The sequence below is a fragment of the Acinonyx jubatus genome, chromosome A3 (assembly GCF_027475565.1).
Source record: "Acinonyx jubatus isolate Ajub_Pintada_27869175 chromosome A3, VMU_Ajub_asm_v1.0, whole genome shotgun sequence".
NCBI classification, from domain to species: domain Eukaryota; kingdom Metazoa; phylum Chordata; class Mammalia; order Carnivora; family Felidae; genus Acinonyx; species Acinonyx jubatus.
This window is the reverse complement of record NC_069388.1, coordinates 28,023,025-28,050,070: the sequence shown is the minus strand read 5'-3', so window position 1 is coordinate 28,050,070 and position 27,046 is coordinate 28,023,025. Positions and strand designations below refer to the sequence as shown.

Here is a 27,046-nt window from a genome sequence, read left to right as displayed (position 1 = left end):
ATCCACTAGTTTGTTCAAGCATTCCCTAATTACTGGACATTTTAGATGTTTCCCTTTACTTCCTATGCCAAAGAAAGATGCTTTAAATACTCTCGCGAGGTTTTTGTGAGGCCATGGTCTTCTCTGCTCAGATAAATGCCTGGGAGTGTGATTTATGGGACATATAACCCACTTCCTCTTTCTTTGGTTGGAGGAGAGCACATACAAATTCTTTTATTTTATCAATTTTTCTAAGTAATCTCTACACCCAATTTGGGGCCTCAAGATGGGGGGGGGGGAGGGAGGCCCACTGGATGGGGACAGAGGCCCCATGTAGGAGGGAAGCATCATTTCTCCTGGGCCTCTCCACTCTCTCTGAAAAAGAAAAGAGGACCCTTCACCAAGTGAGGCCTTCTCTGCCTGTCTTCTATTTCACAATCTAGAAGCAGATTGCTGCCTCACAGCCATCACCCCACCATAGGTGCTTCCTCTTAATCACGGAAGGAAGCGGGGTTTTTTCGCCACAGAACAGAGGCCCATTCTCCCCAGCACACATATTTGCACAGAGAGAGGGTCCTCAGGCCGCCATGATGTTGGCCCCTGCCTCCGGGCCCCACCTGCCTCCTTACCTGCTGCTGGCTCTGCTGTTGGGACTCACAGGTAAGCACTGCCTTGGGGTACAATCCCCTCTTCCTGATCCCACAACATCTCCCATGTCCCTGGACATCAAGGGCTTCCAGGTAACCAGAGGTGTGCTACCCAGGGCTGCCACAGAAGACCAAGGACTGGGTGTCATCTGAGAGCAGGAAGTCAGGGATCTGAGCATTTCCTCTATGCATCCATCACCTACAGCTTGTTACCAGAGGCATCCAGACAGTGGAGGCTTCCATCTGTCACAAGGACAAGTTTGTAGGTATTAAATGATCTAATTCTCACAACACCCCTGCCTGATAGCTAGGACTGTACTCTCGATTGGCAGATGGAGAAATTCAGGCAGAGAGTGGAACTGGCCCAGTGTCACCTACCTAAGTCAGTACAGCTGCCGGGATTCACGTCCAGGCCACCCAGCTGCACGGTTCATTCTTTCCACCGTGTTATGCTGCTCGGCTTCTCGGTGGAGGCTAACTAAACAAACATCAGAAAATACACAGAGGGAAACAGAAGAAGAGGCATCACTTAGCACACTCCGAGGTCTCCAGAGTTCCAGTTCTGCTGTGTGTCCTCCCAAACTTTGGTTAACGTTGTGTTGGATGTTTCCTATGTGTCATATATTTTGCTGAGTTTTTAACCTGTATTACAATTTCATTTGATCCTCAAAATGATCTATATACTAGCTGCTAGGCTACACTTAATACATACCTGGGAATGCACTTGTGTGTGTGCGTGTGTGTCTGTGTGTGTGTGTCTGTGTGTACACATAGGAGTACCTGAGAAAGTGTACACACAAGTGAATATGCATACATATGGGAAATTTGACAACACTCTCCTTCTTGTTCTCTTCACATCGCATCCACTCTATGTGAAATGCACACTGAGGGGCCCTGGGTGGCTCAGTCGGTTAAGCGTCCGACTTCGGTTCAGGTCACGATCTCGCGGTCCGTGAGTTCGAGCCCCGCGTCGGGCTCTGGGCTGACATCTCAGAGCCTGGAGCGTGCTTCCGATTCTGTGTCTCCCTCTCTCTCTGTCCCTCCCCCGTTCATGCTCTGTCTCTCTGTCTCAAAAATAAATAAACGTAAAAAAAAATTAAAAAAAAAAGAAATGCACACTGAACAGGTGTTTGGTTCCCTGTCTCTCAGCTACTCACCCCCTTTTTTTACTTCTCTAAACTAACTGCTCACTCACCACCAGGTATTGGGACAAGCAAACTTCCCTCTAGGTAAAATGAGAAATTTGTGCATTACTACCTTGAAGGTCCTCCTCCATGCTGGACTGGGTGGGGAGGAAAAAAAGGGGATAGAGTATGTGGGGACTCCTGCCTGTATGATCTGCACCTGCAATTCTATTCATATTCACATCCTGATCCCAATCATCTAGTGTCAGCTGACGCCTACATGCCTCAAGAAATCTCATGTGTAATAGCTTTCCAATTTCCTGAGCACTCACCATGTGCAACACCCACTTGGAAATGCACGCGTCTGTTATGTCCTGTGATCTTTGTATCCAAGGTAGACACTATGTCCCCCCTAGCTCGCAGACAAAAAAGGAGGCACAGAAAAGTCCAAGGTCACTCGGTGGTGAATGGCAGGGTGATGATTTGCACTCAGGCAGTCTGATTCTAGATCTCACAGGCTTAACCATGGCTCTTCTCAAACCCTATGGCCCCACTTCCATCCCCATGAGGTTTCTGCAGATCTGCCAATGAGTGGAGGGAAGGGTGGGATGTGGGGAAGACAGAGCATTTGTGGTTTGCTTCTCTCCGGCACTTTCCCCCAAGTCTTCTTCATGGGAAACCCAGATTCTGATATATTTTTCCGAGAAATTCTCCACTGAAAACAGATGGCAGGGTCTCAGAAAGGGGTTACGCTGGGCAATTCACATATGACCCAAATATTTACTGGATAATTCCTAGGTGCCCAGAGCTGTTACATGAGCTTAGGGCATACTGGTTATTAAAAGAGGGAAAGCAGTGGCCCTCACGGAAGTTGTATTGTAGTGGAGAAAAGGAAAAGAAACAACAGACATACCAAATAAGTAAATCACATAGTATACTAGAAAGTGATGAGTGTTAAGGAAAAACATGACAGTACAGCTGGAGAAGACAATGAGAGACTCTTCAGGGTGGGATGTATTTAAAGAGGTAGCCTGGGTGGGTGTTCATTGAACTGGGAGATTAGAGCAAAGACTACAAGAAGTTAGGGTGTGAGCCATGTGATCTTCTGGGGAAAGAGCCTTCCCGAACAGCACGGGAACAGCAGGAGAGTAGAATCCTCCTGTTCTGTTCAAGGGTTTGGGCTTTCACTCTGAGTAAAATGGTTGCCCCTGCAAGGTTCTGAAGACAGAAATGACATGATCCACCATGAGTTTTAACTTATGCTAGCATTTGGTTGAGATTAGACACCATAGGGCACAGACAGAAGCGACTAGAGCATTCAAGAGTTCGTCGTGTTCGTGCAAACAAGGAAAAGCATTTTGCACCAAGACAGCAGCCAGGAGAGAAAGGGGAAAGCGGTCAGATTGTGGGTACAGGCAGAAGGGGAGACAACAGGATCTCCTGATGCATAGGATTTGGGGTGGAAAGAGAGGTTGGTTCCCAAGGGCTTGGACCTGAGCATCTCGGAGAATAAAGGTGCCTCATCTGAGATGTACAAGGATGTGGGGGAAAACCGAGGAGTTCAATTGGGGGCAGTGTTAACAGTGAGAGGTTTGCTTCCATCTAAGAAAGAAGTTGAGTCCTGGTTGGACGTACAAATCCAGAGAGAAGGAGCAAGGCCTGGCCCCATGATGGAAATATGAGAATTATAAACACACAGATGGCAGAGTCGACACGTTTCCTTGGCTCCTCTTGACGCTCTGATCCCTCTCACCTCTGCCCTCCCTTGTTTTCTCCATGTTTCCCTCCCATATGCAGTCCTACTTCTTCCCATTTTTGTTTAGCAGTTCAGCTTCATAGCCCCAATCTCCTTCTCCAGACTCACAAACCAAAGTACCCGATCTTCCTGGCACATGCAAGACTTGCCAGTAATAGCGTGGTCTCTCCTTAGGAGACATGTTTAGTTGCAAATACCGCTAACTGCCAGGGTTTTACCAGCTCACACGCTGCAAGAACGAACCACAAATTTTCTCCCCGAGGAGTAGCTGAGAAATAAACAGAACACAGGATGTAAGTGTGGTGTCGCAGCAACCTGCTCCTCTGATTTATATCCTGCCGAAGTTTTTAGGACATCTCAAGTAAGAAGGAACGATTGGTATTTCTCTAGGTCTCCAGCCACGGGATTGTCACGGAGGCGGTGAAATCCACCTGCATAATCTGGCCCCTGAAGTTCAGTGTTGGCCCCAAACGTGACTGGTGTCCCTTCAAGGCATAACTCATTGTCCAGACACAGCCGACCATCCACAACTCTGTTGAGAACATGAGTTTGGAGCCTGCTGTTGCCCTTGCTTTAGTTACTCCCGTGGTTCTATCTCCCCCTTCAAGGGCAATTTTCTCAAATCTGCCAGCCCCTAGAACAACACATTTTCTCTTTCCTTGAGTCATTTAGTCCAATTCAAAGGCACTACATGGGGTGATCCCCTTATTTCAGTACGTATTTCTTATTGTGCTAAAATATACATAACATAAAATCTGTATCATATCAACCGTTTTTAAGGATACAATTCACTGGTATTCACATAGTTGTGAAGTCAGTAGCACCGTACCTTTCAGGAATTTATTCAACATCCTAAGCAGATACTCTGCACCCATTAAGCAAGAATTCCCCACACCTTCTTCCTCCACAGCCACCGGTAACTTCTATTTTACTTCCTTGTGTCTATGAAGCTGTTTCTTCTAGATACTTCACGTAAGCGGAATCAAGTATTTGTCCTCATCTCTGGCATATTTCACTTAGAATGATATTTTCGAGGTTCATCCAATTAGGGAACATATCAGGTGGCCATTCTTAATAAGGATGAATAACATTCCATTGTATGTGTCTACATCAACATTTTGTTTATCCATTCATTTATGCATAGATATGAATTCTTTCTGCTACCTTTCGGTTATCACGTATCATGCTGCTATAAACATGGATGTACAAGTATCTCAGTACGTACTTTTAATTCGGGGGTATTTACCTAAGAGTGGAATTGGTTGATCCTGTGGTAAATTCTACATGAACACGAACACTGTTTCCAGAGTGGCTACACCATTATATATTCCTACCCATGACATACAAGAGTTGCAATTTCTCCATAGCTTACTCAATCTCTATTTTCTGAAGTTTAATTTTCTTGTATTCATTTTGGTGTTTCTTTCTTTTGTTTTGTTTTTGATAAAAGCTATTCAAAGGGATTGTGGTTTTGATTTTCATTTTTCTAATGACAAGTGATGTTGAGCATCTTTTTATGGGTTTATTCACTGTTTGAATATCTTCTTTGGAGTAATAGCTATTCTAGTCCTTGGGTCATTTTTTAATTGAGCTGTTTGTTATTTTGTTGTTGAGTTGTAGGAGTTCTTTACATATGTTGGTTATTAATCCTGTCTCAGACATAGGCTTTGCAAATACTTTCTCTCCTTCTGTAAGTTCTCCTTTCACTTTTGATATCGTCTATTGACTTTTGCTGTGCAAAAGTTTTTAATCTTGATAAAGTCCAAATTGTATATTTTTTTATTTGTTACTTGTGTTTTTGGGGTCATACGAGGACATCATTCCCTAATCCAATATCATGAATTTTGTCTACAGGTTTTTTTCTCTGAATTTTATAGTTTTAGTTCTTACATGTATGCTGGATCAACATAGTGCTGGGTCCTTCATCCAATTTCAGTTCATTCATCTATATAGAGAAAGGTGAGGGTTCAACCCCATTCTTTGCATGTAGATATCCAGTTTTCCCAGCAACTTGTGCTGAAGAGTCTGTTCTTTCCCCTGTTGCATGATCTTGGCACTTTTGTCGAAAATCATTTGACCATGTATGTGTGGGTTTATTGCTAGGCTTTCTATTCTATTCCATTGCTCTATATCTCTATGATATTTTCAGTACCACAGTAATCTGACTATAACACTTTGTAGTAAGTTTTGAAATCAAGAAGTGTGAGTTCTCAGAGGAACTAACATGGCAGAGAAGTAGGGAGACCCTGGGCTTTCATAGTTCTCCAAACACACCTATATTGAGGTCAGATCACTTGGAACACCCAAGAAACTGATCCGTGCAGTGGCAGAAGATCTCCTCAGTTGCAAGGAGACAGTGTGGCAGGTGTGAGGTATGTGGACGTGAAATGGGTGAGAGAAAAATAGTGTTGCCATGGAGAGGAGGGCAACCCTTTCCACGGAGACAGAAAAGGGAAAGAGAGATGGGTTGAAAAAGTGCAGCATCGAATTTGCACAAGAGGAAAAGCTCTCTGGAGCATGGACTGTGGAGAAGGATGTACTGAGTGTCACAGGGATTTTTTGCAAACAGCATTTGGAACTCAAACTCTGAGGTTTTGGAAGTGCATGACTTTCTCTGGGTGGAGGTGTGGTGTGAGCTCCTGGGGAGAAAGGATTTGGCCTGGGAGCGTAGGGATCTCCAAGGTGCATTGGAAAAAAAACATTCCCCTTCCTGGAGCACTTTTGGAAGAGGGTATATTGCTTCTCCGAGGACCAAAGACCCTGCATGCATCAGTGAAAGGCCTTTCATTATCAATGGACAAAGATACATCCAAGGGGAATGTAACTTTTGCTGCTTTTTGCTGTGCTACACCATAGATTTCATGCACTGTGCAGGCAGGGGACTATTTTTGAGGGACAAGGGACTCCAGATACAGTCTGGAGAGGCTCTACCCCTGGAGGACAGGACTGGATCAGCATAGTGCTGGGTCCTTTAAGACTTCAGGTTTTGAATCCCAGTCCCATACCAAAGAAAAAAAGGATTTCTATGGTGCAGGGCAATTTGAGTGCCTTCATTATTCTGTGAGGGTTGCCTGAACAGCGGGAAGTGTGAGATCCCCAGTCCTGGGATGAGATTGGGGTGGTGCCATTCCCTCCCCCCTTCTCCCCACGAGAACACGGTGGGACTTCAGAGAGCAGTGCAGCGGCCGCCAGTGGAAGCGGGACCTACTCACACAAAACCCCGTCTGTCCCACCCCGGCTCTGGGTATGACAAATGCTTATTTACTAGGGCAAGACTAACTCTGACCCAGGCAGCCAGCCTCTCCTTCACAAGACCAGCTTAGCCAGCTCCCTCCAGACACGAATTGTACTAAAGATTAAGTGCTTCAAAATGACACCTACGATTTCTACTAGTTGCTATGAGTTAAGATGGCAGAGAAGTAGGGGGACCCTGGGCTTTCATAGTTGGCTCAAACACAGCTATATTGAGGTCATGATATTGGATTAGGGAATGATTTCTTGGATATGACACCAAGTATTTCCAGTACTTCTGGAAATAGGATAAGGCTTACATTTTTCCTTTTATTTCTTTCTTCCTTTTTTCTTTTGGAGTCAGCCTCATGGTTTCTTGTTTTTTTTTTTTTTTTTTTTTCCATTTACTTTTCTAGCTCTTTCGTTTTTAGATAAGGCTTTTTATTTTTTTTCTTTTCTTTTTTCTTTTTTTCCCCTTTCTTTTCCTTTGGAATCAGTCTTAGTTTTTTGATTCTCCTCCCCCCCTTTTTTTGTTTCTTTATTTTTGTCTTGTTTTCTTACCTTCCCTTTTATTTTCAGAGGAGATCAGCCTTTTGGGTTTGTTTTGGTTTGTTTTCAGGCTTTTTTTCCCCCTGACTTTTCCAGGCTTACTTCAACACACAAATCAAAGCATACCTAGTTAAAGGTCTAAAGAATCCCCACTACAAGCAAGGAGGATCTCTGCAGAAGACTTAACAGTGGGAAAGAGCAGCCAAAACACAATGTCAGAGTGCACACAGCATACACCAGAGACATTTCATGAAGTTCTAGGCCCTGGACAGTGTATGACATATTTTGAATATAGCAGTACTCTTAGGTGCTGGACACTTTACAAGCTTTTAAAAGATGCAAAAAACAGAAAATTAGCAAAATGACAACACAGAGGAATATTCCCCAAAGAAAGTTCAAGAAGAAATCACACGCAAGGACTTTCTGGAAACAGATATAAGCAATTTCTCTGAATCCCAATTTAGAATAACAGTCATAAGACTACCAGCCAGGCTTGGAAAAAGCATAGAAGACACCAAAGAAAGCCTTGCTGCAGAGATCAGAGACCTAAAATCTAATCAGGCTGAAATAAAAAATGCTATAACTGAGATGCAAAGCCGACCTGATACAGTCACAATGAGGACTGAAGAAGCAGAAGAGATAATAGGTGAAATAGAAGATAATTTATGGAAAATAATGAAACCAAAAAAGAGAGAAAGGAAAGGAAATCAATAAATCATGAGGGGGAGACTTAGTGAACTTAGTAATTCCATAAAGCAAGGCAATATCCCTACTCCCCAATAGGAGTCCCAGAAGAAGAAGAAAAGAAAAGGGTTTATTTGAACAAATTATAGCTGAAAACTTCCCTAATCTGGGGGAGGAAACAGGCATTCAAGTCCAAGAGGCACAGAAAACTCACATCAAAATCGACAAAAACAGGTCAACACCTGAACAGCTCATAATGAAACTTGGAAAATGCAAAGAGAAAGAGAGAATTATCAGAGCAGCTAGGGACAGAGGGTCCTTAACCTACAAGGGTAGACACATAAGGGTAGTAGCACACCTGTCCACTGAAACTTGGCAGGCCAGAAGGGAGTGGCAAGAAATATTCAATGTGCTAAATGGGGAAAATATGCAGCCAACAATTCTTTATACAGCAAGGCTGTCTTTCAGAACAGCAGCAGAGATAAAGACTTCCCAAGACAAACAACAACTGAAGGAGTTTGTGACCACTAAACCAGCCCTGCAAGAAATTTTAATGGGGACTCTCTGAGTGGAGGAAAAAATTAAAAAGATCAAAGCAACAAAGACTACAAAGGGCCAGAGAACATCAACAGAAACACCAACTCTACAGGTAGCACAATGGCACTAAATTTATATCTTTCAGTAATGACTCTGAATGGACCAAATGCTCCAATCAAATGGATTAAAATGGGTTAAAAAAAAAAAAAACAAGTTCCATCTATATGCTGCCTAGAAGAGACTCACTATAGACCAAAACACACCTGCAGATTTTAAGTGAGGAGGTGGAGAACCATCTGGCATGCTAATGGAGATCAAAAGAAAGCCAGAGTAGACATACTAATATCAGACAAACTAGATTTTTAAACCAAAGACTGTAACAAGAGATGCAGAAGGGCATTGAATCCTAATTAAGGGATCTATCCATCAGAAAAAAAGATCTAACAATTTTAAATATTTATGCCCCCAAATCGAGAGCACCCAAATAGGTAAATCAATTAATCACAAACATAAAGAAACTCATTGATAATAATACCTTAATTGTAGGGACTTTAATACCTCACTTACAGCAATGGACAGATCATCTAAGCAGAAAATCAAGAAGAAAACAATGGCTTTGAATGAAACACTGGACCAGAAGGACTTAACAGATATATTCAGAATATTTCATCCTAAAATCGCAAAATACACATTGTTCTTGAGAGCACGTGGAATGTTCTCCATATACTGGGTCACAAATCAGCCCTCAACAGGTACAACAAGATCATGATCATACCATGAATATTTTCAAATCATAATGCTATGAAACTTGAAATCAACCACAGAAAAAATTTGGAAAGTTCCTAAATAAACTGAGATTTAAAGAACATCCTACTAAAGAATGAATGGTTTAACCAGGAAATTACAGAAGAAATAAATACATGAAAGCAAATGAAAATGAAAATACAGCAGTCCAAACCATTTGGAATGAGACAATGCACTGCAATGCAGGCCTATCTCAAGAAGCAAGAAAAGTCCGAAATACACAATCTAACCTTACACATAAAGGAGACATAAAAGGAGCAGCAAATAAAACCTAACACCAGCAGAAGAAGGGAAGTAATGGAGATTAGAGCAGAAATAAATGATATAAAAGCAAACAAATAAAAAAGTAGAACAGATAGAAGCTTCTGGGTGGCTCAGACAGTTAAGTGTCTGACTTTGGCTCAGGTCATGATCTCACAGTTTGTGGGTTTGAGCCCCGTATTGGGCTCTGTGCTGATAGCTCAGAGCCTGGAGCCTGCTTCAGATTCTGTGTCTCCCTCTCTCCCTCTGCCTCTCACCGGCTTGCACTCTGTTTCTCAAAAATGAATAAACATTATAAAAAAACAAATATGCAAAAAAGTAGAACTGATCATTGAAACGAAATCTTTCTCTGAATGAATAAACAAAATTGGGGGCGCCTGGGTGGCTCAGTCGGTTAAGCGTCTGACTTCGGCTCAGGTCGTGATCTCGCGGTCCATGAGTTCGAGCCCCGTGTCGGGCTCTGTGCTGACAGCTCAGAGCCTGGAGCCTGCTTCTGATTCTGTGTCTCCCTCTCTCTCTGACCCTCCCCCCATTCATGCTCTGTCTCTCTCTGTCTCAAAAATAAATAAACGTTAAAAAAAATTTTAAAAAAAGGATAAACAAAATTGATAAATCCTTAGGTAGATTTATTAAAAAGAAAAAAAGGGGGCCCAAACAGATAAAATCACGAATGAAAGAAGATAGATCACGACCAAAAGCATAGAAATACAAACAATAATAAGAGAATACTATGAAAAATTATATGCCAACAAACTGGGTAATCTGGAAAAAGTGGTTAAATTCCTAGAAACTCAAATGCTACCAAAATAGAAATAGGAAGAAACAGAAAATTTGAACAGATCCATAACCAGCAAAGAAATTGAATCAGTTATCAAAAATCTCCCAACAAACAAGACTCCTGGGCTAGATGACTTCCCAGGGGAATTCTACAAGACATTTAAAGAAGAGTTAACACCCATTCATCTCAAAATGTTCCAGAACATAGAATGGAAGGAAAGCTTCCAAACTCATTCTACAAAGCCAATAGCTCTTATTCCAGAAACAGACAAGACCCCACTAAAAAGGACAATGACAGGCCAAATAGCCCTGATGAACCTGGATGCAAAATGTCTCAACAAGGTACAAGGAAACTGAATTCAAAAGTATATTAAAAGAATTATTCACCCTGCTCAAGTGGGAATTATTTTTGGGCTGCATGGCTGGTTCAATACTCACAAATCATTCACCATAATATGCCATATTAATAAAAGAAAAGATGAAAAATATATGATCCTCCCAATGGACGCAGAAAAAGCATTTGACAAAACACACATCCTTTCTTGATAAAAACCCTGAAGAAAGTAGAGAAAGAAACATACTTCAACATCATAATGGCCATATACAAGGACCCACAGCTAGTATTATTGTCAGTAGGGAAAAACTGAGAGCTTTCCCCTAAAGTCAGGAATTCGACAGGGGTGTCCACCCTCACCACTGTTATTCAACATAGTACATAATATTCAACTTCGAGCCTCATCAATAAGACAACAAAAAGAAATAAAAGACGTACAAATTGGCAAGGAAGAAGTCACACTTTCACTCTTCTCAGAGCAACATGATACTCTATGTGGAAAATCTGAAATATACCACCAAAAATTTGCTAGAACTGATCATGAATTCAGCAAAGCCACAGAATATAAAATCAATGTACAGAAATCGGTTGCATTTCTATACACCAATAATGAAGCGGCAGAAGAGAAATCAAAGAATAAATCCCATTTACAATTGTATTTTTTTTAAAAAAAAAACCATAAGGTGCCTAGGACTGAAGCTAACCAAAGAGATAAAATATCTATTTGCTGAAAACTATAGAAAGCTTATGAAAGAAATTGAAGAAGACACAAAGAAATGAAAAAACATTCCATCTTCATGGACTGGAAGAACAAATACTGTCAAAATGTCTATACTGCCCAAAGCAATCTACACATTTAATGCAATTCCTATCAACATAACACTAGCATCCTTCTTAGAGCTAGAACAAACAATTCTAAAATTTGTATGATACCAGAAAAGACCCTGAATAGACAAAGTAATGTTGAAAAAGAAAACCAAAGCTGGAGGCATCACAAGTCCAGACTTCCCGCTCTATTACAAACCTGGAATCATCAAGACACTATGGTACTCCCATTAAACCAACACATGGATCAATGGAACAGAATAGAGAACACAGAAATGGACCCACAAATATATAGCTAAATAATCTTCGACAAAGCAGGATAGAATATCCAATGGAAAAAAGGCAGTCTCTTCAGCAAATGTTGCTAGGAAAACTGGAAAGCGATGCGCAAAAAAATGAACCTGGACCACTTTTAGACCATTCACAAAAATAAATTCAAAATAAATGAATAACCTAAGTGCGAGACAGAAAACCATCAAAATCTTAGAGGAGAAAACAGGCAGCAACCACTTTGATTTCAGTCACAGCAACTTCGTACTACACATGTCTCCAGACACAAGGGAAATAAAAGCAAAAATGAACTATTGGGACGTCATCAAGATAAAAATCTTCTGCATGGTGAAGGAAATAATCAACAAAACTAAAGGGCAACTGACGGAATGTGAGAAGATATTTCCAAGTGACATATCAGATAATCTATAAAGAACTTATCAAACTCAACACCAGAAAAACAAATAGCCCAGTGAAGAAACGGGCAAAAGACATGAATAGATATTTAAAAAAAAAAAAAATCCAGATAGCTAACAAACACATGAAAAGATGCTAACGATCACTCATCATCAGAGAAATACAAATCAAAAACCACAATGAGGTACCAACTCACACCTGGGAAAATGGCTCAAATGCACAACACAGGAAACAACAGATGTTGGATGGATGTGGAGAAAGGGGACCATTTTTGTAGCGTTTTTAGGAATGCAAACTGGTGCAGCCATTATAGAAAACAGTATGTAGGTTCCTCAAGAAATTAAAAATAGAACTGCCCTGTGACCCAGCAATTGCACTACTAGGTATTGATACAAAGGATACAAAAATGCTGATTCAAAGGGACACATGCACCCCAATGTTTATAGCAGCGCTATCAACGATAGCCAAATTATGGAAAGAGACAAAATGTCCATCAACTGATGAATGGATAAAGAAGATGTGGTATACATGTAGAATAGAATATTACTGGGTGATCAAATAGAATGACATCTAGCCATTTGCAACAGCGTGGATGGAACTAGGTGTATTATGCTAAGTAAAATAAGTCAGGCAGTGAAAGATAAATATCATACGATTTACTCATATGTGGAAATTAAGAAATAAATTCCACATTTATTGAACATAGGGAAGGGAAGGAAAAATAGGATAAAAACAGAAAGGGAGGCAAAACTCAAGAGACTCTTAAATGCCGAGAACAAACTGATGATTGTTGGAGGGGTGGTGGGTGGGGAGATGGGCTAAATGGGTGAGGGCCAACAAGGAGGGCACTTGTTGGGATGAGCACTGAATGTTATATGCAAGTGATGAATCCCTGGGTTCTACTCCTGAAAACAACACTACACTGTATATTAACTAACTTGAATTTGAATAAATAAATTTTTTAAAAAAGGATATGAATTCTCCAACTATGTTCTGTTTAAGGATTGCTTGATGATTGCGCTCCCTTGAGATCGTATATGAATTTTTAAGGGCTTTTGAAATTTGCAAAAAAAAAAAAAAAAAGGTGATTGTATTGAATCTGGAGATCGTTTTAGGTAGTATCGATGAACTCTTCCAATCCACAATGGTATTTGTTTTTCCATTTATTTATATCACATTTCATTTCTTTCCACAATGTTTTGTGCTTTTTGGCATACAGGCCTTTGATCTCCGTGCACAAACTATTCCTATATATTTTATACTTTTTGATGTTTGCGTAGTGGAATGGTTTGCAAAATTCTTTACGATTGTTCATCAATAGCATATACAAATGCACCTGATTTTTGACTGTTGGTTTTGTATAGCACAAATTAGCTGATTTCATTATCTCTAACTGTTTTTACACATGGAAACTTTAGGGTTGCAACGCATGAAATCATGTCATGTGCAAAGAAATACTTTCACTTATTCCTTTGCAATTTGAATGTTATTTCTTTTTCTTGCCTAATTGCATTCTCTAGGATTTTTAGTATTGTGTTCAATGGAAGTGCTGAAAGCAGGCATCCTTGCCTTGTTCAGATTTCCACCATCAAAGGTGATGTCAGCTATAGGTTCTTCATATATGACTTTTTATTTTGTGTAAGCTTCCATCTACTCGGAGGGTTTTTTTTATTGTTTTTATCATAAAAAGGTTGACTTTTGCCAAATAATTTTCTGCATCAAATGATGACTATGTTATTTTTTTCATTCTATAAATGTGGCCTATCACACTGTATAATTTTCATATGTTGAATCCTTCTTACATTCCAGAAAGAAATCCCACTTGGTCATTGTGTATAATTCTTTTAATATGCTGTTGAGTTGTAATTGCTAATGTTTTGTCGAGCATTGTCGCATCAATATCCAGACAAGATACTGGTCTGTAGTTTTGTTGTAGTGCCTTTGTTGGCTTTGGTCTCAGGATAACGCTGCCCTGAGAATGAGTCTCAGGATGACCCGAAATAACTTAGGAGTCTTCCTACCGCTTTTATTTTTGGGAATACTTTGAAAAGGATTAGTGTTAAGTTTATCTTTCAGTGTTTGGAAGAATTCACCAGTGAATCTTCATGATCATGGGCTTTTCTTTGTTGGGAAATTGTTGATTGATTCAAACTCCTTACTAGCGATATTCTATTCATTTTTCTAGTCTTCATTATTCAGTCTTGGTAAATTGTATGTGTGTAGAAATTTGTCCATTTACTCTAGGTTTTCCAATTTATCGGTGTACAATTGTTCGATGTACTCTTTTAGAATCCTGTGCATTTATAGAAAAATACTTAATAATGTCTTTCTCTTATATCTGATTTCAGTTAATGAAATCTTCTCAATCTCTCTCTGTTACTCAATCTAGCTAAAGTTTTGTCAACTATGTTGGTTTCTGAAGAGCTACTCTTGGGTTTACTGATTTTCTCTGTTGTTCATGTATTCACAATTATCTCTACATTAGTCCTTTTTATTTCCTTCATTCTGCTTGCTTTGTGTTAATTCTTCTTCTTTTTCTGATTTATTAAGCTGTATACTTGTTAATGACTTGTGATCTTTCCTCTCTTTAAATGTCGGCATTACAAATATAAATTTCCCTCCATGGTGGCTTTCAGTGCAGAGTGTAGGTTTTGGCATGTGGTATTTCCATTTCCATTCATCTCAAGGTGTTCTCTAATTTCCCTAAGAGTGTGTCCTTGTATTTCAATACATTGGAGAAGATTCAATTTCACTTCTGTTGTTGATTTCTAGTTTTATTTCACAACTCTCACCAGTTCACTGCTTGAAAAGTCCTTCTTCCAGATTGCAGTATGGTGCCTTCTCAGCCTGTATAATTTGGACTCATACAAAGGTTTTGTTTGTTTGTTTGTTTGTTTTGTTTCGTTTCATTTTTTATGGTAACTGGTTTCTGTAACAATCTGGGGAGACATGTGTGGGAGACAGGACAATGGCTTCTCCAAGATGACCACATCTTAATATACATAAAATGTGAATATTTTTCTTTATTCAGCCAAAGAAATTCTGCCAAAATGATTAGGTTAGACTCTTGACATGAGGAGATTATCCCAGATTATCACCGTGGCCCCATTTTATTCACAAGAGTCCTTATAAGAAGGGGGCAGGAAAGTCAAAGTTAGAGAATGACAAGTAACAATACAAGCGAGATTTGGAATGATAGAAAATTGGAAAGATGAAAAGAATTGTGGGCAGCTTCTAGAATTTGGATGGCAAGGAACAACATCCAGAAGAAATACAGCTCAGCTGCCCTTTGTGTTGAGCCCAGCAACACCAATTTTAGACTCTTAATCTCCAGAATAACAAAATCGTACCTTTATGCAGTTTTCAGGCACTACATTTTTAATCATTTGTTTCACTGCGTTAGGAAATATTTTAATATAATATGATTGCTTTCTAGTAAAAAAAAAACCTAGGTATTTTAAACACTCCTTTACCTTTCATTTAGCTAGCTACATGTTTATTATGTGTTGGCAGCTCTTCCAATCACTGTCTCTCACATATCCAGATTGATGGATAAGACCCCCACCTGTACATGTGCTCGTGGAAGAGAGAAGTTAATCCATAGAGGTTCCAGAAGCTAAACACACAGCCCAGAAACTACATCCATCACTTCCGCTCACACACAATGGTCGAAAGAAGTCTCATGGCCCCACTGAATGCAAGAGATCAGAGAGTGTAACACCCCAAGGGGCCAGAACACAGACAAGCAGGATCCTTTGGCGAAGCACGACGCTTTCAGAGAGGGCTGGGGCCGTCCGCCTGCCGTGTGCCACATCACCGAATCTCTCTGTGTTTTGCTTTCCTCGTCTCTAACAGAGTCTCATGTGACAGGCTCATCGCGAGGGCTACATGCCGTGTACACACAGCGGGCTGAGCTCACGGTGTGCACTCAGTGAGAGCTGTTGTGTTAAATACTTGAGCGGACGGACAGGATCACACAAGGATGGTAAGTAGCTGTCTTGTTCTCCCTCCAGGTGTGTCAGATGAGACGGAACTGCAGGTGATCCAGCCCGAGAAGTCGGTGTCTGTGGCAGCCGGACAGACGGCCACTCTTCACTGCACCCTGACCTCCCTGCTCCCCGCCGGGAAGGTCGAGTGGTTCAGGGGGACAGGGCCAGGCCGGGAGTTAATCTTCAGTTTCAGAGGAGACCCTCACTCCCCTCGAGTAACAAATGTTTCAGACGCCGTAAGGAGAAACAACATGGACTTTTCCATCCGCATCAGTAACATCACCCCAGAAGACACGGGAACCTACTACTGTGTGAAGTTCCAGAAAGGGAACCCCGATGTGGAGTTTAAGTCTGGACCAGGCACCCGGGTCACCGTGAGCGGTGAGTATCGCTCCTTCCCCTGGTTGTGACAAGTCAATAAGGATGCCCTCCACTGTCTGAGCAGCAGATAAGGATCAGGAGCTTTGGCGGGTGCCCCTGAATGAGCCCCTTCCACGGATCAGGAAAGTTGAGGCCTGGAGAGGTTGTGCTATTTGCTGAAGGCCCCACGGCTGGTAAACGGTGGGGAAATCTGGAACCGCCGTCTGCAGGCTCCCAGCTCTTCCCTTTTTCAATCCTGACCAGCCCTCTGGTTCCCAGGATGAGAGACTGAAAGTCTGGGAGACATGCTAGTCACAAGGCCCATCCTCACATCTGCCTCCAAATAGCACTCATGTCGATGTGTCCAGAATCCTCCACACTCGGCATTTACTAAGCACCTGCTATGCGCAAGCTCTGTTCTGGGTACTGTAGGAGGAGGAGGTGGAGACCGAGAGTGACACCCACCAGAAATGTCCTTCCTGTGCCCAGATTGGTGGGAGGTCCCCTGGCAGAGAAGACAAGGGGGACTTTGAACTTGGGCTGGAATTGCACGCAGGCCCTGCCCCTGACTCAGTCAGTCTCCGACACCGCCCTCCCAACACTATCAGCAGGGCTAAAACATAATCCATGAGAGGGTTCTGCACAGTGTCACATACCCGTCATTGGTGAGGATGACCAGAGTCATGCTTACTCGTAAATGCTCCTCTTGTAGCCAAACCCTCTCCCCCCGTGGTGTCGGGCCCCACGGCCAGGGCCACACCTGAGCAGACTGTGAGCTTCACCTGCGAGTCCCACGGCTTCTCCCCCAGAAACGTCACCCTGAAATGGTTCAAAAACGGGAATGAGCTGGCAGCCTCCCAGACCACCGTGGACCCAGAGGGAGACAGCGCTTCCTACAGCATCTCCAGCACAACCACGCTGCCGCTGACCCCGGGGGACATTCGCTCCCAGGTCACCTGCGAGGTGGCCCACGTGACCCTGCAGGGGGGCCCTCCTCTTCGTGGGACTGCCAACTTGTCCGAGACCCTCCGAGGTAGATGCCCGTCACCCCCGGCCCAAGCCCAGCTCCGGCCCCCAAGCCTCCCAGCCTGCCCCTCCCCCACTCCGTGCTCCCAGCCTTCCATCCCCTGGAACCTGCCTCCTGACAGACCCTCCCAATCACCGGGCACCCAGGGGTACCGTCACCTCCTCCTGTTTTAACGGCAGTTCCAGGTGAACACCTACTGTGCTAGGTAGTTCGATTTACTTTCCCATAGCCACTCCAATTATCGAGCACCTACTGTAATCCAGCCACTGTGTGCTTGGTGACTTCATGGATTTTGCTAGTTATTCGATTCCAAATGCATGCTGGGGGCTCGATTTCACTCATTACCCTAATAGGAGCTACCAGTAGGTACCTTGAGCACCTACTGTGTACTGGGCACTGTGCTTAGGGGATTTCACTCGCATGCAAAGCCTACCCTCAGTGTTTGAGCACCAGCTGTATGCCTAGCACTGATCTGGGTGATTCCCTTGCTGCGTGGGGGGAGCTAAGTTCTCGAGCCCCTCCCCGGTGATGTGTCTGTTCCATGAGGTCAGAGCTTCTGCTCTGTGCTGTTTCAGTTCCACCCACCTTGGAGGTTGCCCAGCAACCCGTGACAGGGGACCAGGTGAAGGCCATTTGCCAAGTGAAGAAGTTCTACCCCCAGCGCCTACAGCTGACCTGGTTGGAGAAGGGACACGTGTCCCGAACAGAAACGGCCTCGACGGCCTCGACGGCCTCGAACCTCATAGAGAACAAGGATGGGACCTTTAACTGGACGAGCTGGCTCCTGGTGAATTTATCCGCCCACAGGGAAGATGTGGTTTTCACCTGCCAGGTGCAGCATGATGGGCAGCCCGCGGTCACCAAAACCCATACCCTTGTGGTCTCTGCCCACCAGAAGGACCAGGAAGCCCATACGACCCACGGTGAGTCCGAGATGCCAACTGACCTGGCACTCTAAATTCTATCTTTTCTTTTTTTATGTGAAAAGCAGTCATTCATGCCAATTATAGAATAATCTAGAGGTCTACGGACATAAAGTAGAATTTTGATATGAGCTTCCCTCCCCAAAGCTCGTGCTCCAAGAGTGACCACTGTTAAGATTTTGGTACATAGCTTTTTAGATCTTTTGACAGAAACATGCATTAGAGAAGGAAACAACAGAGGGAGGGAGATGATCTTGTCGCTAGCATCCTGCCTCCTGCACCTTCACCTGACAGTAATTATGTCACCACGCCAGGCCAGCCACCTCCTCCTTCTGTTCGTTCTCACCTGGGCTTCATATCGATCCTTCTTACACCCTTCTAACCCCTTCTCAAGAAAGGTCTGCACTTGCCACTCTGAAATTCTGGACGGGAACCCTGAGGACAGAGTGTTGAGTCTGGACCAGACTCCCTGGTGACCATGGAAGCTCACAGCACAAACCACCTTTGTCCCCTGCTTTGGGACAACAGGCCAGCAATAATCATGATTACTCACTGCACATTTACTTGATGCCAATTCCAGTTCATTTCTGGTCTTCTTCCTGCTACAACCACCCTGGGAGCTTGGAAGTTTACAGAACCGACTCAGGGAGCAATGGGGGACAGATGGAGAAGATGTCCTGCCCTTAGTCCAGGTGATGGGCTAAACCAATCAAGAGAAACCTGAGTGTCCGAGGACAGGGACCACCAGCCTATACGACAAACGTGTTAGAGAAAACAGCTGGGCATTGTCCCAAGGACCTACAGGTCCCCTTTCTATGACCAAATTATATTTTATCTCGCTCTTATAATATATGGAGGAGTTTGAGCCATGTTTCCAGGAGTCTTTGTTCCAGAAGACCTTTCAAAGGCCCATTTCCTTCTAACATACCCCATGACACTGTCCTCATTGCTGGGTCAACACTGGGTCACCGAGTGTCCATGACCCCGCCAACTAGGAGAGGAGAGATAGGAAGGGGAGAACAACTTCTCTTAACACTAGAGGTACTGCCTAACTGCGTCCACTAATGACTCAGTCATGGATGCATATCCAGTTGCAAATGGAGTCCATAATTGTGTGGTCATGTGATTAATGACTTTCGTTTTTCAACAAAGCCAGTACCATTACATACTTTGTAAAATTAACAGTAATTTCCCACTATCAGCTAAAATGGAACCTATATTCAGATTTTCCAAAATTTCTTCTAAGACTTTATTCTGTGTACCAAACTTGGTTTTATTTCATCTCGAAATGCTTGCAAAAACTTTCCTGTGAAAGTTTCCTGGTTTCCTGTGAAACCACATGGGACTCCACAATTCCTTGTATATATATATGTACAGACATATATATACAGAGAGAGAGAGTATGAATAGCTAGGGCTACTCAAATTCTTCATTTCATATTGGATGCTTGTGGATGCTTGAGGAATCTGGTCCATTTTCTTGAGTTGTCCAATTTCTACCCACAGAGTTCTCATCATATTACCTTGGCATCCTTTTGATGTCTGTAGGCTCTGTAGTGATATCATATTTCTTTCCTGATACCGGAACTATTTCCCTTTTTTTTTTTCGTTGTCAGAATTACTAGAAGTTTTTCAATTTTATTGATCTTTTCCACAAACTCTTTTGTTTTGGTGATTTCCTCTATTGTGTATTTTCAATTTCATTGTTTTTTCTCCTCTTTTTTTTCCCCATTCTGCTTGACTGGGGTTTATTTTGCTCCTCCTCATTTTTTGAAATGGGAGCTAGGATGATTGATACTAGTCTTTCTTTGTTTGAATGCCACACCTGGACTTCCTTCTGCACTTGGGGAGTCAGGAGTGTGGAGCCAGGATACCTGGTGCTGTGTTCTTCCAGACTGCAGGCATCTAGGCTGCCTGACTTCCTCTTCCACCTTTCAGAGTCCTCCTATTCTTGGACCTCATATGATTTCCAGGGGTCAGTCTTACACTGAACCAGGAAGGCAGGAAGAGTCAAATCAACACCACCTCTTCTGGACTGGCCTGGGTTAGGTTTTTAGTCTTTGGCCTTGCACTAGAACTCATACCAAGGCTGTTACTTCTGGTGCTTCCAGTGTGCCTGAACTAGCAAACTTGCTTGTGTGCTAAGACCGGAAATGGACATTAGGGTTGTCTGGGTTGGAGAGCTGGATGCCTATGTGAACCTGCTGCACCAGGATGCCACAGCCTCCCCTGGGCATCCCAGGGCTCCAGTCACTGCGATAATTGGCCCAACGGATTGGAATAAGAATGCACATCTTTTGGTTCACGTTTATGGTATTGAGGTATTTTATAACACTTCTAGTTTAAGAGACCTCTGTTCTCTCAGTATAGCATCACCGGGTATGTTAAAGGGGTTGGTTGGCCGGTTTGGGCATTTGGAGGAGAGAGGTTCTGAGTCCTCTGATCTTTCTGTTCTTCTTTTAGGATGCCACGTGTGCCTGTCCCATTTTTCCTTCTTCCCTTCACCACTCAACTTTGAAACAGCACCTCTTGAATCTCGTTTGTCTTTCCCCCAAAGTTATGCATTTTAAATCATGCCTGCCCCCTTTATGCACATCTATCTTTTTAAATTTCCCTGCCTCCCTGCATCAGGTTCCTATTGCTGCTGTAATAATTAGCACACGCTTAGTGGCTTCAAACAACACAATTTTTTTCTTCCACTTCTAGAGGCAGACAGTCTACAATGAGTTGGCAGGGCTGCATTCCATCTGGGGGAACAGGGGGAGAGTCTGTGTCCTTGCTGTTCCAGCTCCTAGGGTCCCGTTCCGGACTACCCTCTGCTGCGGTCATATGCCTCCTGCTCCCACTCTCCTGCCTCCCTCCTTCACTTGTAAAGGTCTCTGTGATTCTGTTGGCTCCACTCCGATAGTCCAAGATAATGACCCACTCAAGACCATAGCTGGTTACCACACAGTCTACCTTGCCATGTCAGGGACCACAGACTCTGGGGAATCTGGGCCAACCGTCTTAAGTCAGGCATACTTTGAAACTATTTTCTGTGATCTGTGTCCTGATGTGCAGGACACATTTCCAATATTTTCTCATTGAAGTTGGGTTTAATATTGGCAGTAGGATTTCTAAAAAACTCTACGGCATCTTGTATAACTGCCCTTGTCTTCTTCACCTGCCTTTCCTATGGCTGGTGAGGGTGGGAGGGCAGCAGTGTAAGATATTGTGCCTTCAGATTGTGTGATATTTCCCTTTTGTCTCCCAGACATTTTGGAGTTTGGCCATTGCTCTTCAAGGACTTCTGAAAGCCAGGTTTCCATAGAATTTTCTGTCCTTTTATTGTTTTTTCTTTGGGTTCAGAAGCCGTATTCAGAGATGAGTAGCTAAGCTGCTGCCTTGTCCTCAGCAGACACAAGTGCCCTGAGGGCTTTGAATGCCTTGTCCCCAAAGTCCCTATCCCACATCAGTACTTGTCTCCCGTATTTCCCCATCACGGCCCTGTTCTAGCAGAGCAGTATACTGAAGCTGAGAATTCAATCCTCTTTGTAGCACCAATATTCTTATAATTATGTTGGACCCAATTATGTCCTCAGCTTTTTCTGCCCTCGGGATCTAATAGGTGGGAGTCTACAATGTTGCCCAAAAGTCCTCTTTCACACATGACCTATCATGAGAGATCAACCAGTCTGATTCTGCATTGTCTTTCCCTGAAGGGTTGATGCTCAGCAACACTCATCCACCCAATAGTTCTTATAATTCCCAACCGATTTCCAGATTACCAGGTTACCCCCCACCTCTACTTACTCCATCCCAGGTCACCACTGTAAGCTTTTAGCAGTGACAATAGCAGGGAAAGCTGGGACCTTCCCCTGTTCCTCTGCCCACCAGGCAGGGGACCTCTTGGCCAGCCTGTTGATTGAGACTCAGGTCGGTATCTGCACATTAGAGCTGGGTTTCCAGACCCCTCCTAGACAAACTCCACAGGTCAACTGTATTGGGAAGCAAACTCTAACATCATATGAGAAGGGAGAAACCTCACTGTGGTGTGGTGCCCATTCACAGGTATGAGTTAGAGAAGGAGGCAAGACTGGCAAAAGGAGATATTGAACACAATGCAGCACAGAAAAGTCATACTTGCACGAGAACAGGAGAACTGGATGCTATTTTTGACTTATTTTAAATGGAGCGGAGGGGCAAAACCTCTGTACCCCAACCTCCTCCAGTCCTCTGCTGCACGCTGCCCTCTGGAGCAGGTGCAAACATGAGCAATGCAGCTTTTTCAACTGAGAAAAAATTCCAGAGGGCCACCCAGTTGAGACCTGCCGTCCCCCAACACACCAGGGGTAAAAATGGTGGGTCTTTGCTCCTTCCTCTAAGATTATTCCATATATTTCAAAAACGTATTTGAATTTCTTGATGTAAATCTAAGAGCAAAATCCAGTCACTGTAAAAAGGCAAAGAATCTGAAGTTATGCATGCAGACCCAATGATCTACGTGCAAAAGAACGATGTTATTACCTGATGTTGGCACTGGGGTCCAGGGGCGCGTTATGGTGTTTGAAGCCCCTCCCAGGTTTAGACCCCATTTCCTTTCCTAACCAGGGTGTTCTCCAGCCAGCAGGTCTTGCGAGGTCAGGCCACCCCGAGGGCTCCCTCAGCACAAGAACATGGGGTCATCGAGGCTCGCCTGTGGAACAAAGAAGGGCAGACTTGCACCCTGCTCACCTTGACACTGTCCTTCCTCTACTTGAGGCCAGGCTGACATTTGTTCCTATGACCCTGAGAGGTTGGACTGTCCTAGTCCAAACACAAGGTCTCAGATTCATCCTAAGGACAGCAGAGTCCCACTCATCTTGTGACCCTCAGTAAACTATGAGCCTGTTCCCTCCTCAGAAGAGAGTGTCAGACCTGCCCCATTGGGTGTGGGGAACAAGTCAGCAAACCTCACTTACATGTTACTGAGTGCTCATGTCTCCAGCCCTTCCCTCAGGAAGGACACCCAGTAGCCTGAGCAGAGGTGAGCAAGATGAAGTACTTCTTATCCCGAATTCTGCCTCGAGCCTCTCACAGGTGAAATTCATGAGCTTCAGAGCATAGATGGATGCAGGTTCCCTCAGATGGAGTAAGTCGAGGCCCCTGGGAGTGGACTCCTGGATCCCTCTCTGATGCTGCCTCCTGTCCCTTCATTTCCAGATCGAGAACTGTCCACTCCACTCCTGGTGGCTCTCTTCCTGGGCCCCAAGCTGCTGCTGCTCGTCTCTGTCTCTGCCATCTATGGCCACAGGAAGCAATGGATTCACTGGTGAGATATGGACAAGGAGGGCAGGGCCAGGTCAGTCTCAGAAGGAGCCGGGTCAGTGGAAGGGGCAGCCCGCAGATCACACAGGGTCAGCGCCCACCTGGAATAAAGAGCAGATGACGCACCTCCCTTCATACCCTCTGGAGCCTCAGGGATCCCCCTGGGAGGTTCCCAACTCCCAGGATGACTATTGGGTCCTGTAAGAGGTGGACGGGGTCAAGGGCTATGAAAGGATGTACAGAGAGACCTACAGCTTCTGGGAAGGGAGTGGGCTAAGTGAGCAACACCTGGGTGGGAAACTCCACAGAAACCATCTCTAGATTATTTGGGCGCAAGGTGTCCACATTTAGAGGAATGCTGACAGGTGCCCGCTGGCTGCTCTGAGGACGGCTCCCGCTCTGACCCTCCGTGGGACAGACTGGAAAGGATGGGGAAGGGGTATCAGGACCTAGGGAAGAAGCCTGAGGAGGCACAGTCCATGTCAGGGACTTTCTGCCCTCTCACTACAGGTGTCCCGGGAGGAAAACAGCAGCGAGGACATAGGAGACACGTGGAGAACATTTCTGGAATGATGAGCAGATAATGAAATGTGAACATGGGTCCACGGCTCCTTCCTTCCTCCCTTGCTACATGCCATCCTTGGTCTCTGCTGCCTCCTTCCTTCCCTGAGGGGCCCAGCCTAAGACAAGGAACAACTAGAAGCTTCCACAACCCTGCCCCAGATGCCTGCTTCCCCAGAGACCCAAATGCCCACAGTTCCTGCTGTTCCTCCTCAAAGACCTCGATGCCCCCAGAGCTGGGTCTTCACACCTATTCCGGAGCAGGGTCCATGGGAACGTCTGTGGAGACTGACACATGGATATCTTACTAGAATGAGAGAAGCAAGTCCTGGTACACACACCAGTCTATCTCTCATCCATCTTCTGGGGACGGTGGTCATGAACTACACATTCAAGTCCATGCTCCAACAGGTTATTCCTGCCAAACCCCCATCTCCCCAGCCTTGGTAAGGTTCTTCAATCCCTCTTAAATATAAACGAATCCCATCTTGGTTTGAAGGGGGAAAAAGGATCCTACTTCCTCTTTGCCTACCTGCCCTATCCCTCAATCCCAGAGAGAAGATTCCCTCCTCTCCCTGTGATGGGAACACTGGCTCTTCTGTCACCTTCATCCTTCCCAACCCCCCTGCTCATGTACACACGCTGGCAGTACAGAAGACAGGAGCCTTCCTTGATTTCCTTCTTTATATCCCATTTCAAATCTGCCTTCCTAATGTATGTCCAGCGACCAGACGGTGTTAAACCATCTACGTCTGGACAGAAAAAGAAGCCCGATTTGTGGTGCTTGTCCACTTCTGTGGCGTCTACACTCCCAACGTGGCCAATTTCAAGCTGCCAACAGTGGAACAACTAGCTTGCAAAATTCTTGGAAAGCTCTCAGGAACAAGCTCTCCTCCTGCCCACCAGGGAGCTCCACCCAGCACCTGCACACTGCTCGCTCCCGGACTACCCCCTGGTCCTGGCCACCAGCATCCCTTCCTGGACCATTGCCGCGTCCCTAACAGACTCTCCAGGTTCAGCCACAGTGATCCTACGGAAACGGAAGTCCGATTGTGTCCTTCCTCTGTTTCTTCCCCCTACAGATATGCATGGCTCGGTTTCTCCCTCTTTCAAGCTCTCCAGTCATGTCACTTTATTAAAAACACTTTCCTTAAACTACCCACATAAAATATCAATTTCTGTCTCTCACTCTTTGTTCCCACAGCTCATACTTGAACTTAATTCTTTTCCTAGAACTTAAGACCAGCCAACATGATAAATGGAGACAGTGCTCACTTGCACAGTGATGCAGGACCAAACAATGACGGGTGCAGTTAAAACCAGGCGACGTGATCTCAACAATCAGAGGGAAAAGCAACAATTTTTCTGTGAACTTTAGAAACTTTTTTCAACACATTGGGAACCCCCAACTGCCACTTATGAATGTACAGAGACATGAAAAGACAGTAAAACTATTATCCATTTGGTAAACACTCATTTGAAACATTAGAAACATTGAAAGGTGGGGCGCCTGGGTGGCTCAGTCAGTTAGGCGTCCACCTCTTTGATTTTGGCTCAGGTCACGATCTCACAGTTCATGGTTTCGAGCCCTTCATTGGGCTCTGGCTGGAGAGCAGAGAGGCTGCTTGGGATTTCTCTCTCCCCCTCCCTCTGCTTCTCCCTGGCTTGCTCTCTCTGTCTTAAAAAAATAAAACAAAAAAAAAACATTAAAAAAATGTTTTTAATTAAAAAAAAAAAGAAACCTTGAAAAGGGAAGTGGTTTATTTTTTTTAAAGACTTACCTAGAGTAGTTTGGAGAGTGCTTGCCTTCTTGTAACTAACTGCACAGTTTACAAGAAAACAAACATCTCAATGATCTCACCTGCTTCTCAATTGGGATTAGATTGCCACGTTGCTGCACTTCCAATGCTGTGAACGCCTGACAACATATTCGTGAACATTTTCTGGTGTCACAACTTCTAGGACATCGTCTCCCCACCCCTCCCACTTTCCTCAGTGACGTGGTAAGTTTGCATTCACTCTCCTCCTCTGGCTGCGTATCTAGACTCTGGAAACGGTATCCCTGGCAGCACCCCCATGAAGGTCTCTGTGTCTTGATGAACCCCACTCACATTGACTTTGAACTTCAGCTCCAGCCTCAGCTCTTCTCATTTCTCCTACACACGTTCAGTTTGGTCCCCATCCCCTTTTTTCATTTTTTACTTTCATACAATGTCACCCGGGTTCATCGCGGGGCAGGGGGACCAGGAGACAACGTAACCACCTGCTTTGCAATTGTGGTAAACAAACATCACAACCCCAATATCCTGGCACCCTGATCTTAGACTTCCAGGATTCAGAATGGAAGGAATTGGTTCCTGTTGTGCAAGACATCCAGTTTATGGTGTTTTCTTACAGCAGCACAAACCAAGACAAAATCTAATAAATTATGAACTTTGCTTAATGAGCAGGTACCAATATTGATTCATTAATGGTAACAAATGTACCATACTACTGTAAGACATTAATAAGAGGGGAAACTGTGTGAAGCTGTATATTGCAACTCTGTATGACTGTGGCAGTTTTTCTAAATGTAAAACCATTTCACAAAATTAAGTCTATTAAAAAAAAATTGCAACATCTTGTCTTCAGCTGACTCTCTGCCTCTTGAGCTCCCTTAGGGGAAAATTTAAGGAAACAAATGGTGGGGAGATTTCGTGTTAATAT

The 27,046-nt window shown here is 44.0% G+C and overlaps 1 protein-coding gene across 1 annotated transcript; it reads left to right on the top strand.

The window, feature by feature from the left end:
• Nucleotides 1-522: 522 nt before the first annotated feature.
• On the top strand, nucleotides 523-26,012 carry LOC106989612 (signal-regulatory protein beta-1-like). Its single transcript, XM_015088104.3, has 6 exons — nucleotides 523-639; nucleotides 16,209-16,565; nucleotides 17,257-17,577; nucleotides 18,147-18,494; nucleotides 23,675-23,783; nucleotides 24,290-26,012. Exons 1-6 carry the CDS (start codon nucleotides 567-569, stop codon nucleotides 24,321-24,323), a joined length of 1,242 nt encoding a protein of 413 aa, XP_014943590.3. The 5' UTR covers nucleotides 523-566; the 3' UTR covers nucleotides 24,324-26,012.
• The last annotated feature ends 1,034 nt before the right edge of the window (nucleotides 26,013-27,046 follow it).